This window comes from Schistocerca serialis, chromosome 8 (assembly GCF_023864345.2).
Source record: "Schistocerca serialis cubense isolate TAMUIC-IGC-003099 chromosome 8, iqSchSeri2.2, whole genome shotgun sequence".
NCBI lineage: Eukaryota > Metazoa > Arthropoda > Insecta > Orthoptera > Acrididae > Schistocerca > Schistocerca serialis.
This window is the reverse complement of record NC_064645.1, coordinates 332256507-332274174: the sequence shown is the minus strand read 5'-3', so window position 1 is coordinate 332274174 and position 17668 is coordinate 332256507. Positions and strand designations below refer to the sequence as shown.

At 40.0% G+C, this 17668-nt stretch overlaps 1 protein-coding gene across 1 annotated transcript in view; it reads left to right on the top strand.

Moving 5' to 3' along the window:
• LOC126416065 (leucine-rich PPR motif-containing protein, mitochondrial) overlaps positions 1 to 17668 on the top strand; it is a 190843-nt gene that overhangs the window by 89682 nt on the left and 83493 nt on the right. Inside the window, exons 10-12 of the mRNA XM_050083541.1 lie at positions 7379 to 7552; positions 15453 to 15584; positions 15672 to 15867. Coding sequence (XP_049939498.1) covers positions 7379 to 7552; positions 15453 to 15584; positions 15672 to 15867 — 502 coding nt within the window. The remainder of the gene's footprint in view (positions 1 to 7378; positions 7553 to 15452; positions 15585 to 15671; positions 15868 to 17668) is intronic.

Sequence of the window (17668 nt, the reverse complement as noted above, 5' to 3'; positions counted from 1 at the left end):
TAGTTCTCTCTTATTCCAATCTCGGAAAAGTGCATGGAAAAAATGAGCACATATATCTTTCTGTGTGAGTTCTGATTTCCCTTGTTTTATTATGATTATCATTTCTCCCTATGTAGGTCAGCATCAACAAAATATTTTTGCATTCAGAGGGGAGAAAATTGGTGATTGAAATTTCATGAGAAGATTCCGCTGCAATGAAAAACGCCTTTGTTTTAATTATGTCCACCCCAAATCCCGTATCATGTCAGTGACACATTCCCCCCTATTTCATAATAATACAAACATGCTCTTTTTCTTCGAATTTTCGTGCTGTATTCCATTAATCCTATCTGGTGAGGATCCCAGACTGCACAGCAGTACTCCAAAAGAGGACGGACAAGTGCAGTGTAGACAGTCTCTTTAGTAGCTCTGTTACATTTTCTTAGTGTTCTGCCAAAAAACGCAGTCTCTGGTTTGCCTTCCCCACAAAATTTTGTATGTGTTGTTTCCTATGTAAGATGTTCATAATTGTAATTCCTAGATATTTAGTCGAATTTATGACCTTTAGATTTGACTGATTTATCCTGTAACCAAAATTTAACAGATTCTGTTTAGCACTCATGTGGATGCCCTCACTTTTTTCATTATTTAGTGTCAATAACTAATTATCGCACCAAACAGATATCATTTCTAAATTGTTTTAGTCATCTGATGACTTTACTATATGTGACAGCATCATCTGCAAACAACCTATGACAGCTGCTCAGACAGTCTCCTAAATCATTTATGTAGGTAAGGAACAGCAGAGGGTCTATAAAACTACCTTGGGGAACGCCAGAAATCACTTCTGTTTTACTCAGTGACTTTCTGTCAGTTACTACGAACTGTGACCTCTCTGACAGGAATCCAGTCACATAACTGAGACAATATTCCATAAGCACACAATTTCACTGCAAGTTGCTTGTAGTTATGCAGCATCAAAAGCCTTCTTGAAATCCAGAAGTGTGGAATCAATTTGAAATCCCTTGTCAATAGTACTTAACGCTTTGTGTGTGGAAATACTACTAGATCTGTTTCACATGTACGATGTTTCCTAAATCCGTGTCGACTGTGTGTCAATAGACCGTTCTCTTTGCGGTAATTGATAATGTTCGAATACATTGTATGTTCCAAAGTCCTGCTGCATATCAGCATTAAGGGTGTGGGCATGTAATTTAGTAGATTATTCCTATTTCCTTTCTTGAATATTGGTATGACCTGTGCAACTTTCCAATCTTTGGCTACGTATCTTTCGTCAAGCAAGCAGTTGAAGATGTGTGTTGCATATGGAGCTATTGCATCAGCATACTCTGTAAGGAACGTAATTGGTATACAGTCTGGACAAGAAGACTTGCTTTTTTAAGTGTAAAACTTGCTTTTCTACTCAAGTGATGTCTACTTCAATGTTCCTCATACTGGCAGCTGTCTTCATTCGAATTCTGGAATGTTTACTTTGTCTTATTTGGTGAAGGAATTTCAGAAAGACCGTGTTTAGGAACTCTGCTTTGGCAACACTGTCATCATTAGTGTTTCCATTGCTATTTTGCAGAGAAGGCATTGATTGTGTCTTTCTGCTAGCATATTTTACCTACGACCACAATCTCCTTGGATTTTCTGCCAGGTTTCAACACAAAGTTTCACTGTGGAAACTAGTACAGGAATCTTGCATTGAAGTCCGCACTGAATTTCAAGCTTCTGTAAAAGATCACCAATTCTAGAGATGTTGAGTTTGTTTAAATTTGGCATGCTTTTTTCATTGTTTCTGCAACAGTGCTCTGACCCTTTTTGTGTGTGATGGGGGATCAGCTCCGTCATTTGTTAATTTATTCGGTATAAATCTCTAAGTTGCTGTCAATACTATTTCTGTGAATTTAAGCCACATCTGGTCGACACTTACATTATTAATTTGGAAGGAGTGAAGATTGCCTCTCAGGAAGGCGTACAATGAATTTTTATCTGCATTTTTGAATAAGTACAATTTTCATTTGTTTTTCGAGGATTTTGGGGTTACAATATTCAGTCTCGCTATGACAAACCTGTGTTCACCAATCCCTGTATCCATTTTGGTGCTCGTTATTGGCTCAGGATTATTTGTTGTTAAAAAGTCAAATTTTTCTTTTCACAACTGTTTATTATTTGTGTGGGCTCATGAACTAACTGGCCAAAATAATTCTCTGAGAATGCGTTTTGCACAATTTTTGATGGTGTTTTATGTGTACCTCCAGATTTAAACATATATTTTTGCCAACATATCAAGAGTCAATTAACGCCACCAACTATCTTGCCATCATTTGCGACCACACTTCATTGTTGTTGTTGTTGTGGTCTTCAGTCCTGAGACTGGTTTGATGCAGCTCTCCATGCTACTCTATCCTGTGCAAGCACCACACTTCATATAGACTTGAAATGGGACTTAAACTCGGGATTATCGCAAACGATTGCCTTAACCACTTTGGCTACCTTTACACATCCCCTGGACCGAACCAAACTTTCATATCTCACGCTGTCTACATCCTCATATCATAAACCACTGAATTCGTCACTTAACGCTCACAACATTTCTTGGATTCCTCCAACAGGGAGAATGAGACAATGATGAATCATGACCGACATTACCGTAATGCGCCCATCAAGGCTTGGAATACTTACCTGCATGTTTGATTACATGTTGCACTGCATGTCCTCAGACTAATGAAATTTTTTTTGTGACTTGGTTTCTCAGTATTTTAGAAACCCTTTTCACACCACATACCTCCCACTTGCACCAACATACACACAGTTATTACAGAGCACAATAATGGGTAACATACAGTTAATATGATTATCTCTTGACAATTTACAGATCAATATATGTACCAGCATAGTGTTGCTGACATCTGCCCACATCATCTGCACACTGTATTTGTACTGTATTATATTTTATTCCATGATGTTTTGGGTTTGTAGCTGGTTGGGATTGACATCTTGCCACCACGCAGCTACACCCAAGTGTGTCATACACTGGAGATTGCTGGTGCACATTGGTATATGTATACCAAAAATTGGCATGGTGGCACAAGTGCATAGATTAACGCTGTATGACTGACCTTTGTTGAGTTAGTACTATCTATCAAATATTGTTCCATCTGAGGTGCTCAGTGGCATGGGTAATGATGACATTCAATGCACATGCTCTGCCAAATGCTGACCAGTGGAGTTAAGATTCAGTGGTCAAAATTACAAAACTTTTTCTTGATGTGCCATTGGGTGTAAAAGTTTGCTTTTCTGATGAATATATTACACAAATCACTAATTCCCATGCTTCATCAAAGCTGCTAAGATATTCTGCAAAGCGTATTTCCACAGATTCCTTGGTAATGAATCCAGTAGGGTCATCTGAGCAAAATTTTCCTGCCAGAATAATTCATAGAATGTCCCGTAGAAACACACTATTCAGGAGTGCTTAACTCTCTGGGCTGTGAAAGGGAAATGTGATGATAAAGTTCCATGCACTGTTCACGTATTGTGTGTGTTAGGTTTTGCCACACTGGCATGCTATCTGTAGACTCCAGTGTTCCTGTATTTATAGGGATCTAGCCGCCACCACCCTTCAAAAACTATGGATGTCTTTCTAAAGTTGTTGCACAGGGCACATGTTGTGTCTGATAGAGACAGCCTTGCATAGAAACTGTAACATCTATAATCTGTATTAAGACAATGGATATCCTCCACTTCAAGTTAGCACAGCCTTAATGAGGAATAAACATGACCATTTGCTGCAAGATAAAGAGGAGAAAAAGGATTTGAGTTTCCATAAGGATGAGTCTACAGAATACCATGCCAGCGAGGCAAAGCCTGTATTTGTCAGACCATACTCTCAATACGTGAATAGCATGTGGAAATCGATTGCCACACTCACCTTCACAACCCAGTATGTTGGCAATAGCTGAGAATTTTGTTTCCTTGGGACAGTCTATCTATGAATTATTATGTCATGAAAATCTTGGCCATAATGGGAACCTTCTGGGATTCAATTATCTGGGAATCTATGGAAATACATTTGGCAGGAAGTATTATTGATCATGGGCTGACTCGACAGAGGGTGGTCGTGTAGCACTAACCTATGTGCATGCCCCACTGCACCAATGTTCGGTATAAACATAGCAACATTTGCCAGTAATCCCTGGTGTAAAACTCACTTCAACATGGCTACCTGGTTGTCTTCAGAAATATTGTGGCAAGATATCAACATCACCTGCTTTCGATCTCAAGATCTCATGGAACACTCATTACATTGGGAAAAATTCAGGATCTGTGAGTTATTTATGACCCAGTCACATTAATGTGACCACCACATATGTTTGATGTCAAAGTGAAGTAAACGCTCACAGACAAGAAGTGGCAGTACTTGCAGTGGAGAGTATATAAAGTGTGTCAGGGACACAGAAGAAGTGCAATCATTCACATAATGTGGAAACAGAGTGAGTTATCTGACGTCTGAAAGGGCATGGGTTTTGGGGCATGGATTTTGTGTCAAGGGTGGAAGCATTTCTGAAAAGGCTACGTTTGTAAACTGTTCGCATGCCACCGCAGTTAAAGCTCCCTACACTATACATAACATCAAAACCAGCACTGAGAGAACTGTGGTGCACTGTGGGCTGTAGATAACAGGCGAACAATGGCTGCAGAGATGTGTACGGGCAAATATGAGGGTAATCCCAAAATTAAGGTCTCCTATTTTTTATAAGTACATAGACCTGTTTATTTCTACAGTGGTTTACATCAGTTTACAGCTTGAACATTTAGCTATTTTTGACGTAATCACCACTTCTGTCAATGCATTTTTGTGGACGCTGTGGCAGTTTTTGTATGCCCATGTCATACGAGCTCGCCGCCATGCTGTTCAGGAGGTTATGAACCTCTTCTTTCACCTTGTCATCGGAGCCGAATCGCTCCCAGCCAAATGTTCTTTTAACTTAGGGAACAGGTAATAGTCACTGGGCACCAAGTCAGGACTATAGAATGGGTGGGTGATTGTGTTCCACTAAAACTGTTGTAGGAGAGCAACGGTTTACTGAGCGATGTGTGGGCTAGCGTTGTCATGGAGAATGTGTACGCCCTTGCTCAACATTCCTCTTCTCCGGTTCTGAATTGCTCATTTCAGTTTTTTCAGAGTGTCACAGTACCTGTCAGTGTTAATTGTGGTCCCAGTTGGCATAAAGTCAACTAACAATACCCCTTTCCTATCCCAAAAAACGGTTGTCATGACTTTACCGGCAGACTGTGTTTGAATTTCCGCGGCTTTGGCGAAGAAGGATGCCGCCACTGGCGTGATTGTTGCTTGGTCTCAGGTGTGAAGTGGTGTGCCCAGGTTTTGTCACCCGTGACAATTGAGTCCAGAAAGTTGTCCTGTTCGGCTGCAAAATGGTGAAGAAATGTGCAGGAAGCATCAGCTCATTGCCGCATGTGGTCCTCAGTCAGCTTGTGTGGAACCCATCTTGCGCACACTTTCCGGTGGTTCAATGTTTCCGTTAAAATTCTGTGAGTGGTGCTTCGGGAAACCTCAGGAATCAATGTGCAGAGATCATCCAGGATGATCCACCGATCTTCGCCCATGCTTTGCTCAACCTTCAACACTGTCTCCTCTGAAATTGACAGTCTCCCGCTCCTTTGTTCGTCATGAATTTCGGTCCGACAAGCTGCAAACTCTTTACACCACTTATGAACATTTTTGACATCCATGCACGACTCACCATACACTATCGTCAACTGACAATGGATTTCAATCTGCGCAGTGCCCTTTGCGTTCAAAAATTGAATAACTGCGCGCAGTTCCACTTGGTGGTAACATTCAACGGGAGCTCCATTCTCAACGGCTGCCAAGCCAAGACTGAGCACCTCAGCGCGGCGTGCGCATGTTTACACACATCGCGTCAAGCACTCTTCAGAACAAATGTGACCGACTGCCACACAAACAGAGTTCTATGCTTATAAAAAATAGGAGACCTTACTTTTGGTATTACCCTCTTAGATGTGCAACTGTTGAGCAACTGAATACCCAGATTAACCACAATGAATATTTCTGTGTATGGACCTCCACAGCAGGTGCCCGGTTCATGCATCCATGCTGACTGCTGTTCATCAATGACGAAGGATGGGATTTGCATGCCAGTACTGCCACTAGACATCAACTGAGTGGTAACAGGTGGCCTTTGCAGGTGAATCATGTTATAAGCTCCATCAGACAGATGGCTGTTGGCATGTGCAATGTGAAACGTCTGAAAGCCAACAGGCTGCAACAAACATCGGAAGGATCCAGGCCGGAGGATGGAGTGTTATGGTCTGGGGAATGTTCTCATGACGTTCCCGGGGTGGCGATGTCATTCTGGAAGACACAGTGGACCAACCCAAATACACATCTATCCTTGGAGACCATGTCCACTCCAATGTGCGGTTTGTTTTCCTAGGCACAATGGCTCATACAAACAGGACAGTGCAGCATATCACATAATTCACAATGTAGAAGCATGGTCCAAAGAACACTAGGATGAATTTACCATACTCCCCTGGTCATCAAACTTCTCAGATTGAAAACCAGCCGAGAATCTGGGATCACCTCGATCGAGCTGTTCGTGCCATGGATCCTCAACCTAGAAACCTGGTGCAGATGGCCACAGCACTGAAGTTGACATGGCTGCACACCCATTGGTACCTTCCAGAACCTCATTGACCCACTCCCTGCACATCTGTACTACAAAAGATGATTATTCGGGCTTTCGGCAGGTGATCATGTTAGTGTGACTGGACTGTGTATTTTACTTATGTTATGAACAAACCTCATCTTGCGACAACATGAAATGGATAGAATGCTACTTATCACATAGAGGAGGCATTGAGCAGCAGACAGGCACATTGAAAGAAGACTCTTAGGCCTTAAACGCTTTGAGTTGAGCTAATTGTGGTCACTTGTGCATGTGTGCATGTGTCCGCTTTTAATATCTAACAGCATTTTTTCTGTGTGCTTGTCTAACACTAAATGCCTTCTCCATGTGGTGTGTATCAATAATATATACTATGGTGGTTATAGAGGATATGGTTGAGATTTTCTCCAAAATTGTCTCCAGGTGTTAAAAATTTCAACAAGTACCTCTCACGTAATGCGAAACTATCAATGTGAAAGCTGCAAAATGACACAGATCTGTAACCACAGAACTCTGTGATATCATAAAGAAACTAATAAAAACAATGAAACCATTGTTTTAGGTTTATTTAGTGCTGTAACATAAGGCATAGATGAGTGACAATATTTTCTGCTTGTTCTAATTGTTTCTGTAATAAAGGCATATTAGAATGTATCATAATAAGGGAGAACTTGTTGCAGGGCTTGGTGGACCAGGGCCTGAGTATAAGCAACAGCGCTGCTGAACGCTTGCAAGAGAAACTTAGTGGCGAGGAGTTGACAAATGATATATCTACTCTCTTGTCTAAACTTACTACTGGTGAGCTGACACCCGCACCTGTGCAGCGACAGACTGGACGTGCTGCTGTAATACAGGTGAGTTTTTAGCATTTTAACAGATCAGCATGAAACTGCAATTTAAAGCTTCCTGCAAAGTGTACAAACCGAAGATTTGTTGTTGAGCATTACAGTGGTGGAAATAGTGATGCCATTGCACATAGTGCCATTGAAAGCAGTTTCCCATCTGCCTTGAAGATATTAGTGTGCATCATGGAAACTCAGGAAAGCAATATTGAATGAAAGATTAGAGTTGCCATTTAAGTACTTGGTGCTCAGCTGTCCTTAATACCACATCGAGAATTTCTATAACTAAAACTGGTTGCATTGCTACATGGTGTTGCACAAGTGGTGGTACAGTAGCATACTCATTTCATTGTTAAACAGTAAGCAGATTGACAGTGTAATGGGACTTATGCGTTATTACTTGCTGTCTGTATGCTTTGTTCCACGTCAGTGCGAAAGCTGTGTTGTGTTGTGCTTGTTTGTGTTTTTAAATGAGGAATTCTCTGAATTTTCATGTGTTAGAGCATTCTTCTAATTTAAATATTATGTATTGAGGTCTGCTCAGAAAAAGTATAGAAATTCTTTCTGTGGTAACAATGTGTTCTACTGATATTCTATGGCAGCACAGCACTAATGATAATCTCCTGAGTAACCTATTGTTTTGCACTCTTGAGATCTTGTTTAGTTTCCAGGCTGTTATTTTAGTGGAAGATGCTACAGTGTTTATATTGCTTATTTTAATGCCCAATTTACAAGAAAACTGCAATTTGAAATTTTGTATGAAAGAGGGAAAATGTGTACACAAACAAATGAACTTCTGAAACAAGCTTACAGAAATGTGCTCTTTGTTAAATCCAGTGTGTATTTATTGATTAATTTAACCTGGAAAGCTTTGGGCCATCAGGCCCCCTCTTACATCTAACGAGGCATTCTGTATATTTTAGATTACATGTGTTTCAGTAAGCAAGTTATACTATGTTGATAAATTAACAAGTACAATAGAACAGATAAATAAAGATGCAAACACACAGTTTGTATTCATATATGCTAAGTAAACTAGTAGTTACGAGGTGTGTTTTTTTTAAGTAAGTACCTTTGTGAAACAAAAATGAAACAAGTAGACTTTTCATAGCAATTTTATTTTTACATGAAAGCCCTTACTTCAGTCTACTGTTCTACATGATTCCCACTATATTTGGCATGTTTACATTTGTGAGTATTTGAAATGCCTTCTCCAGTTGAGAATCTCGCCGACTGTGAAACATGCGCTGTGAGTCGTTTTCTTAGTGCTAAAGGCAAACTGGCTGAAATTCATTGTCAGAATAGTGAAGTGTATGGAGAAAACATTGTGAGGGATGAGTGTGCGTTTTTAAAGACCGCCATACAAATGTGCATGATGAGGAACGGAGTAGGTGACCGTCAGTCATCACTGACCATTTGGTGCAGAAAATTGACAAAAAAGTGAGATAGAGCAGATACATTATAATTTTGGAATTATGTGATGAGTTTCCTCGAGTGTCAAGAAGTGTGCTTTATGCAGTTGTTCGCAAATCAGGTGATAGATTTCTACAAGGATGGTATTCAAAAGCTGGTTTTACGATATGATAAGTGCCTTAATATTGGTGGGAATTTGTAGGAAAGTAATTAAAGTACAGGCTTTCTTGTAAAAATAAAATTACTAAGAAAAGTCTCCTTGTTTTATTTTTATTTCAGAATGGTACTTACTGAAGCACACCTTGGAGAAACTACAGCGAGTTTTCAGTTAAGTATGCCATCAGCAGTGGACAGGAGAGAAAGGGGTGGAGGAAGGAGGGAAAGGAATGTGTTAACACACAGGTAAAGAATATAAGGGAGAAGAAGATGGCATGACTGAAAGTGAAAGGAACATTGGCCTTGCTGTTTGACAAAGGCAAAGTCAACCTTATATGCTAATTTTTGAAGAAAACTTTATCATGCTGACAGCAGGAAGTGCTTCAATTTCTTAACAGCAGCACAGTATTGAATGGTGCGCAGATTGCGTGGCAGTTTGTTCCAAAGGCAGGCAACAGCGAAAGAGTTCGCAAATGTTTCTGTTTTGTGAGTGAACACAGCTAGGGTATTAGAGGAATAGAACATTGTGTTTGGATTTTGATGCCATGAAAGGTGCTTAATCTCTGATGCGATGTAGTGAAGTGCTTGCTCACTGAGGAACCAGAGGAGACATGGTGTGTGATAGTCACATAGTTTGTCTGGCCACAACCACCCTATAGTCCCAGGGGCGGGGGTTTATGATGACAACACAGTGTTGCCAGCATGCAGCTAGCCACACTTAACAAGGTGCTGCATGTATATACGAGGGTTGGAACTTAAATGGTGGCAACTATTTATTCACCAACAATACAAAAGAGGTACATGTTTGCACCTATTACTGTCCTTCGAGGTAGTCACCAGTGTTGTGTAGAACCCGCTGCCAGTGATGTGGAGGGTGTAGTATACCGTTATCAGAGCCTGTTCTGTTTATGGTGCGAAAGGAGCTGTCTACTGCCTGTCCAATCTCTGGAACAGTCCTGAAGCGAATGCCACAAAGTGGTTCCTTCGTCTTTGGAATCAAATCAAAGACACAAGGACTTAAGTCTGGGGAGTATGGTGGGTAGTACATTAATTCCAAGTCCCATCGACCGAACAGACCAGCCACAGCTTGCGCTGTATGCGCCCACGCATTATCGTGCAAAATGATGGGTGGGTTGCTCAGAAAGTGTCACTGCTTCTTTCGTAAAGCTGGTCACAGGTGATGTTCCAAAAATGAACTGTAATACTGTGCATTGATGGTCTGCCATGGTCTCTGCTCACCGTTACGTTAGACTGCTCGCTCACAAGTGACTGTGTTTCCCTCGATTGTGAGCATGCCTGTGACATGAGACGGGCAAGTCCATTTGCTCTGAGGTAAGGTAGGTATGTCATCAATGTGTGCTATCAGCGGCAATAGTAGATTCCATTGCATAGTGTCTTCACAGCAGTTTTGCCACTATTTAAGATCCAACCTACGTACATAACAGGCAACAAAGTAACCACATGGGCTCAAGAAAGAACTACAACTTGACTCCCTCAAACTTATAACCCAAAGTAATTTTAATAGGAGTATAATTGGGCATCTGAACCACTAACATTGCCATATCGACAGATGTTGCAGGCGTAATGTGCACAAGCATAAATGGTCTTGTGTTTTAATGACTTGGGTCATGTTGAATTATGTCACAATAGTGGATGTTCAGTAGTATGAGTGCTTGCACGAGTTTGTTTCATGCCCTATGGAAATATGTTCTAAAACTTTTTGAGAGCGTAGAGGCATACTGAGCACTTCTGGCACATTGTGACAGTATTCTCTACCCATTTGAGATTCTTGTCCAATGTTACACTGAAGTTCTTCACTGTTTTCAGATATGGTATTGAAATACTTTTGAGCTGAATGGGAATTAATTTTTCATGGAATTCTGAACTTATTTATTTCTGATGTGTTGCTAAGATTATTTGTGACAGTTTTCATTTAGTCTAAGTCCCAGGTTTTTCGTGCATGTTACTGCTGAATGCAGATCGTCATTCATCTTTATATCTTCAGGTCTGGGACTTTGGTAAAGCTGGTGTGGTATAGAAATGATATTTACAGAAAGACAGAGCAGACAAAATGTCATTAATATATAACGAAAACAAAGGTGTGCCTAAGACTGACCTTTGTGCCATTCCTGGGGGAACGTGTTACCAGGGAAAGTTTTAATTCCCACAGACAACACATTGCTGTCTGTTTTACACATAGCTTTGAAACCACTTCAGTGCATTATCTGAGAAATTTAGCTGTCACATTTTTGTGAGTGGATTGTCAAAATCAACATTATCAGTAGCTTTGCTAAAGTCTAGTGGTATCAGTATTGTTGCATCTCGGTTATCATGGCATATTTCTGGGCATGAGATACCTTAATTAGTGTAGTGTGTGTGCACTACGGTGTTTACAAAAGCCAGCCTAATACTTGCCATATAGGTTGAATTCATGCAAGTGTTCAGTGATTAGTCATAAGCAATATATGCTAAGTCTCTAGAAGCAGCAGCTAATATTCTAAGTAGTCAGTATTCACTACGCGATTACGGATTTTCAATTTTAGTGATGGGTCAGACTGTGCTTCTTTTCCATGGCTTGGGACACTTTCCATTCAGGAGGGAAAAATTGAAATGTCAGCTGAGACAGTTATTAAGATATCGGCAGTATTCTTGACCGTCATTATGCTGATACTGTCATTGCCTATTGCTTCAGAAGAGAATCTTATTATTGCTTTTCTCCTTATATTTGTTGCTAAGTGTTCGAGACAGAGACAGTCATAGTTATGTTTGGGGATTCTTTTGGGTGTTAGTTACTTGCCGCTTAGGGGTTGAAAGATGTAGAAAATAATTCATTCCAGTCATCATCTGTGATCTGAGTTTTTGTTTCAGACATCTGAGCTACAGAGATTCTTCCATAGAGTTTCAGGTCTTGTATCACTGCATACGAGGTGTGTTCAAAAAGTAACGTGACTTTGCATTTTTGTAAAAAAAATAAATATTTATTTATTCATTGATAATCTTGTTGTCCCCTTCAAAGTAATCCCCCTCAGATACATTACACTTGTGCCAACCTTCTTCCAATCCTTGAAGCACTTCTCATAAGCACTTTTTGGTACAACCTTGAGTCACAAAACAGAAACATTTGCGAACTCTTTTGCTGTTGCCTGCCTTTGGAACAAACTGCCATGCAATCTGCGCACAATTCAATGCTGTGCTGCTGTTAAGAAATTGAAGCACTTCCTGCTGTCAGCATGATAAAGTTTTCTTCAAAAATTAGCATATAAGGTCGACTTTGCCTTTGTCAAACAGCAAAGCCAATGTTCCTTTCACTTTCAGTCATGCCATCTTCTTCTCCCTTATATTCTTTACCTGTGTGTTAACATATTCCTTTCCCTCCTTCCTCCACCCCTTTCTCTCCTGTCCACTGCTGATGGCATACTTAACTGAAAACTCACTGTAGCAGTTTTTGTTTCCTCAGTCGTTGAAAATCTTTGTCCTTTTGTAGGTCTCTTCAGTTTTGCGGTGGTTTTGGCCAAAAAAATCTCTCAAGAGCAACAATGAACGAGCAGGTGCAATTTCGTGGTGCAAAAGCAATGAATTTTTTTTCCCCCCACAATTCCAGACTTTTTTGCGTATTGCTTCTCGTAAATGGCGCATAACGTCAAGATAATACACCTTATTGACTGTACAACCTTGAGTTAAAAATTCATGATGCACCAGGCCACGGTAATTGAGAAAAACAGTGAGGAAAACTTTGACATTTGATCATATTTGGCGTGCTTTTTTTTGCTATTGACTCTCCAGGATGCTTCCATTGGTACGATTGGGCTTTGGTTTTGACATCATAATGTGAACCCATGTTTTATCACCAGTTATGACCCTTTTGAGCAAATCGGGATCATCATTGACATCATTCAAGAGTTTTTGAGCAATGCTCATGCGACAGTTCTTCTGATAAAAATTGAGAAGTTTTGGAACAAACTTCGCTGACTCATGTCTCGTGCCCAGAACATCCGAAAAAATTGCATGACACGAGCTGATCAAAATGCCAACATCCTCAGCAACATTTCTTACAGTAATTCAACGATTGTCCAAAACAATTTTCTTCACAGCTTTGACGTTATCATCTGTTGTTGATGTGCTGGGGCCTCCAGAGTGACATTCGTCAATGGCATCTTCTCGTCCATTTTGGAAGGGCTTGGTTAGAACAGACTTACCTTATGCCACTGTTACCATTTCAAGTGTTTTAGAGCACTTGATTCCATCTTTTTCACAAAATTTGATGCAAATTCTGTACTCCATTTCTTACAGTAACTGAAAATTGTTGAGCACACTAAAACATGTATAACCTTTCTATCTGTCAGAAACAAACAAAATAGGCTGTACAATTAAAATTGTAACATATGTTTGGGATGTGTGTACCAACAAAACAACAACAACAAAAATCGATAATTGAATGTATGTTGCCCTTGCAATTTGAAAAGTCACCTTACTTTTTGAACAGCCCTCGTACATGGGAACAAGTGTGTGTTATTTTGTCATTGTGAATGTATCGCTTTACCCTGTTTTGTAGCTTTTTGTTTTCTTTGTAACCCCTCAGGTTTTGGGTTTACCTTGAAATGTGTATGGGTATCATCAAACAGTGGAAAGTCCAGGATGGAATAGTGACAGTATTATGAAAAGGATAGATTGCTACTCACTTTATAGAGGAGATGTTTGAGTTGCAGGCAGACACAACAATAAGAGTGCTAGTGTGTGAGCTTTCAGCCGAAAGATCTGCTTCTAAAGTAGACAATAAATGCACTTTCAGCAAAAAAACTCACATGTGGCCAATTTCTCTGGTTGCCTTAGCAGAAGGCTTTTTGGCCAAAAGCTCATATGTTAGCAGTTTTTTGCTGTGCCTGTCTGCGAGTCAATACTTCCTATTCATTCTTCGTTTGACGTAATTTGTCAACAATGGAGCAGGAAGTTAACTTACACAGATTGTGCATGTTCATCATAGAGAGCAGTAAGTTTATTAGCAAAATCTTTGATTTTGCCATTGATTGTAGTCCCTCTGATTATTTGATGCCATATGATTTTTGATCAATCAGCTGTTGGAACAACAGTCAGTATGTTTAATGTTCCTACAACATGATTTGAACTTTGGGTGCTGCACAAAGTGGGCTAGGAAATTTATATTATGTGCTAAAAAGACTGGAGCCAAAGTTTGACCTATATCTTTTAGTTTGCCTCCTTTTCATTGCAGTTTTGTCTGCAAGAGTGACTGCACACTGTGTGGCATGTAGGTTGTACTGGAAGAATATTCATGTTGTTACAACTAAACAATCATCTTACCTTTATTGTGGAGGGAGTGTCTGTCAGTAGGTCTGTGTTCATGCCTCTCCTTGCGATAACACGTTCGTATTGACACTGATGTGAATGAAATGCTGACTGAAAGGAAGTCATTGAGCCGATTTCTGGTAGCCTGTAGATGGTACCAGTAAAATACTCCTGACTGAAATAACATAAATTCAGCCTGCCTTCCTGCACTAGGATTTGACAGACTTAAGACTGTAGGTTTGAGATCAGTTTGTATATATGCACTGACACACCCACTAAGGCTGTTTGGTCTGTCTACCCTAAGAAATGTATATCCTGGAAGGTGATCAGATGTATAGGCTATATGTATTTTTAGCCACGTTGTGGGCAAGATGATTATTTGACAGTTAAGTTGGTGGAAGAGGATAACAATTCCTCCTATTCTAAAATGATCATCCCTCAATTACGTATATCCTTAAACCTCAAATAGTGGCACTCTCATTCAGAAAATTAATAATCTGTGCACACCAACTGTCTTTTATCAGAGAACTTGCAAAAGAAGTAAGAATCTTAATTGTTACACATTAAGAGTATTAAAAATAGTAATTTAAATGTGTCTTGGGTTGCAACAAAGTTTGTTCCTCATTGTACTGAAGATCAGAAGGAATATAGAGTTAATGTTTGCGTGAACCTTCTTGACCAAGCTGCTGCTGATGGAACATTCTTGCATAGGATAATCACAGAAGAACAGTATTGAATTTAAGGCTATGACATTGAAAGTCGAGTCATTGCAGTTGATTGGAAAAGGATCTCCACATCCAAGTAAATCATGACAGTTCAATCTAAAGTCAAGTTATTGCTCACAGTTTCTTTTCATGACAATGGAACCTTGCTTTTCTAATTTTTAATGTTGAAGATATTGCTATTTTAAATGGCAACAATTTAAGAAATTAAATTAGGACATATATTCTTCATAATTATGCATTGTAAGTTTTTAGTTTGGGTGCAGGATTTTCTGGTAGAGAGGAAAGAAACATTTCACTGTATTTTGTAAATGTTAAAGGATGAACAACAACTGAAAGAACAGATTAAAACTCTGGAAGCCAAAGAACAATCTTCGAACGGTGTCAAGAGGCAGTTACTGTCCCTCTATTGCCGAAATAAGGAACTTGATAAAGCTGAACAGCTGAAACAGGTTAGTGGCTTTGATAATACTCTAAATAAATCTCCCTGTTCTTATACTTTTCAGTCATGGAAGTAATATAATATTTTTGTTTTTCAGGAACTTGAAGCACAGGGATTTGTGTTGACAGCGGGTGTGCAGTCTCAATTGATTGATATGTACTGCCACCATGATAAACTGGATGAAGCATTAGAATGCCTTAAGAGGCTACAGGAAAAAGAACCTGATTTCGCTATAGGTGATCTTCGAATTCTCAAACTTGCAGGTCTCTTGATAAAGAACAACAGATTACAAGGTAAGTAAATAGCAAAGGGCTGTCACATTTTAATTACTGAAAAATGCTAAGATTAATAACACCTTGCCATTTCACATAACTCTTCTATTAAAACTTGCAGTCAAGATGAAGGGGACATGCAGTACTGCTATTAATAACTTATAGTTTCATTAGCAAATCATCATCATAGTTCAAACCATATTGTTAATGATCTTGCAGGTTCTAGTGCTCAACAGCCAGCATTTAGTAGTATAATGTGTGATATAAATAGCAAGTTGTGGAATACTGCAGTAAAAAATAAATTAAAGCATTCAGGAACTATTTGCTGAACATGAACTGAGAAAAAGCATGCTATACACTTACATCCATGATCCACAAGCTGCCTTATGATTTGTGGTGGAGGAAGCTTTGTCTGTTGTTGTCACTTCTCACCTTTCTTGTTCCAGTCACAAATGATGCGGGAGGACAAGACATTGTCTGTAAGCCTCTGTATGAGATGTAATCTCTGCCATTTGACCTTCAATGCCTTCTCACTAGATGCATGTCGACAAAACAAAACTGTTCACATGTATTGATGAGCCCGGGTACCTTAGGTTGTCTGCAACACACCTGACTTTGGCAGTGGTGGCAGCACTACATGTAACACTCTTGTAGCAATGCATTTTTTCCCTTCTTATTGTAACGATATTACTTATAAACCTTTTTGATTTTCTGTGATAGTGTATAATTACTGCATGTTGTTTCACATAAGAACTTTAAAAAAGTTTCTGCTTGAGGGTGTTGCTGCAGCATATATGCAACCCAGTGTGACTCCAGTGCAGGTATACAAGCGCTGACATGTAAAGGATTAGTGTGACATTTCCAGTGTGTACGTGGCAAATGCAGAAATGTGAACTATGGTGATGTTATCACCAAATGCGTCCAAACAGGACCAACATGCTGTTATTCACTTCTTGCTTGCCGAAGGACAAACACGGGTAGACATTCACCAGAGAATGAAGAATATGTAAGGGGTAACATGTCTGTCGAAAACCACTGTTGTGGAATAGTGCACCAAATTCTGTGTTGGTCGTGATTTGACACAATATACCAGTCGATCTTGGAGGCCAGCCTCATCCATTACAGACGAAACAATAGGTGGATGGTTGATGATGCATTTAGGACAAACCGGCGCATAGCAAGTCATGCTAGCAAAGGATCTCGACATTAGATTTGGTAGCGTGCTACACATTTTCTGCCAAGAATTAGGCTACCGTAAGGTCTGCAGTCACCCCACTGACCAAAAATCAAACTCGATGGCTGTTCTCGTGAGCCGCCAGAAGCATTTCAGTATTGAAGGTAACATGTTCCTTGAATGTATTGCTGCAGGCGATGAAATTTGGTGCCACCACCTGGGGCCGGAGTCGAAAGCATTGAGAGTGGAATAGTGTCATTCATCATCTCCTCGTCCTGAGGAGTTCAAGAGCTAGCCATCTGCTGGAAAGGTGATGCTCACTGTGTTGTTTGGTTACCTGGGCCCATTGGTTATTGATTTCAAGGAAGCTGGTGTCTCCATCACTGGGGAACAGTACTGTGCAACACTGGAGAAATTGTGGTGTGCAATTAAAGCAAAATGTCTGAGAAAATTGTGACAAGAGGTGCTGCTGCTTCATAATAATGCACATCCCCACATCAAGTTATGCCAACTTAAGTGGGAGACACTTGGGCATCTGCCTTATATTCCTGATCTCTCCCCTGGTGACTGTCATGCCTTCAGTGCCTTAAGAAGTCTTTGAAGGGTTGACAATACCTGTCAGATAAGGATGTGCAGCATGCAGTTACA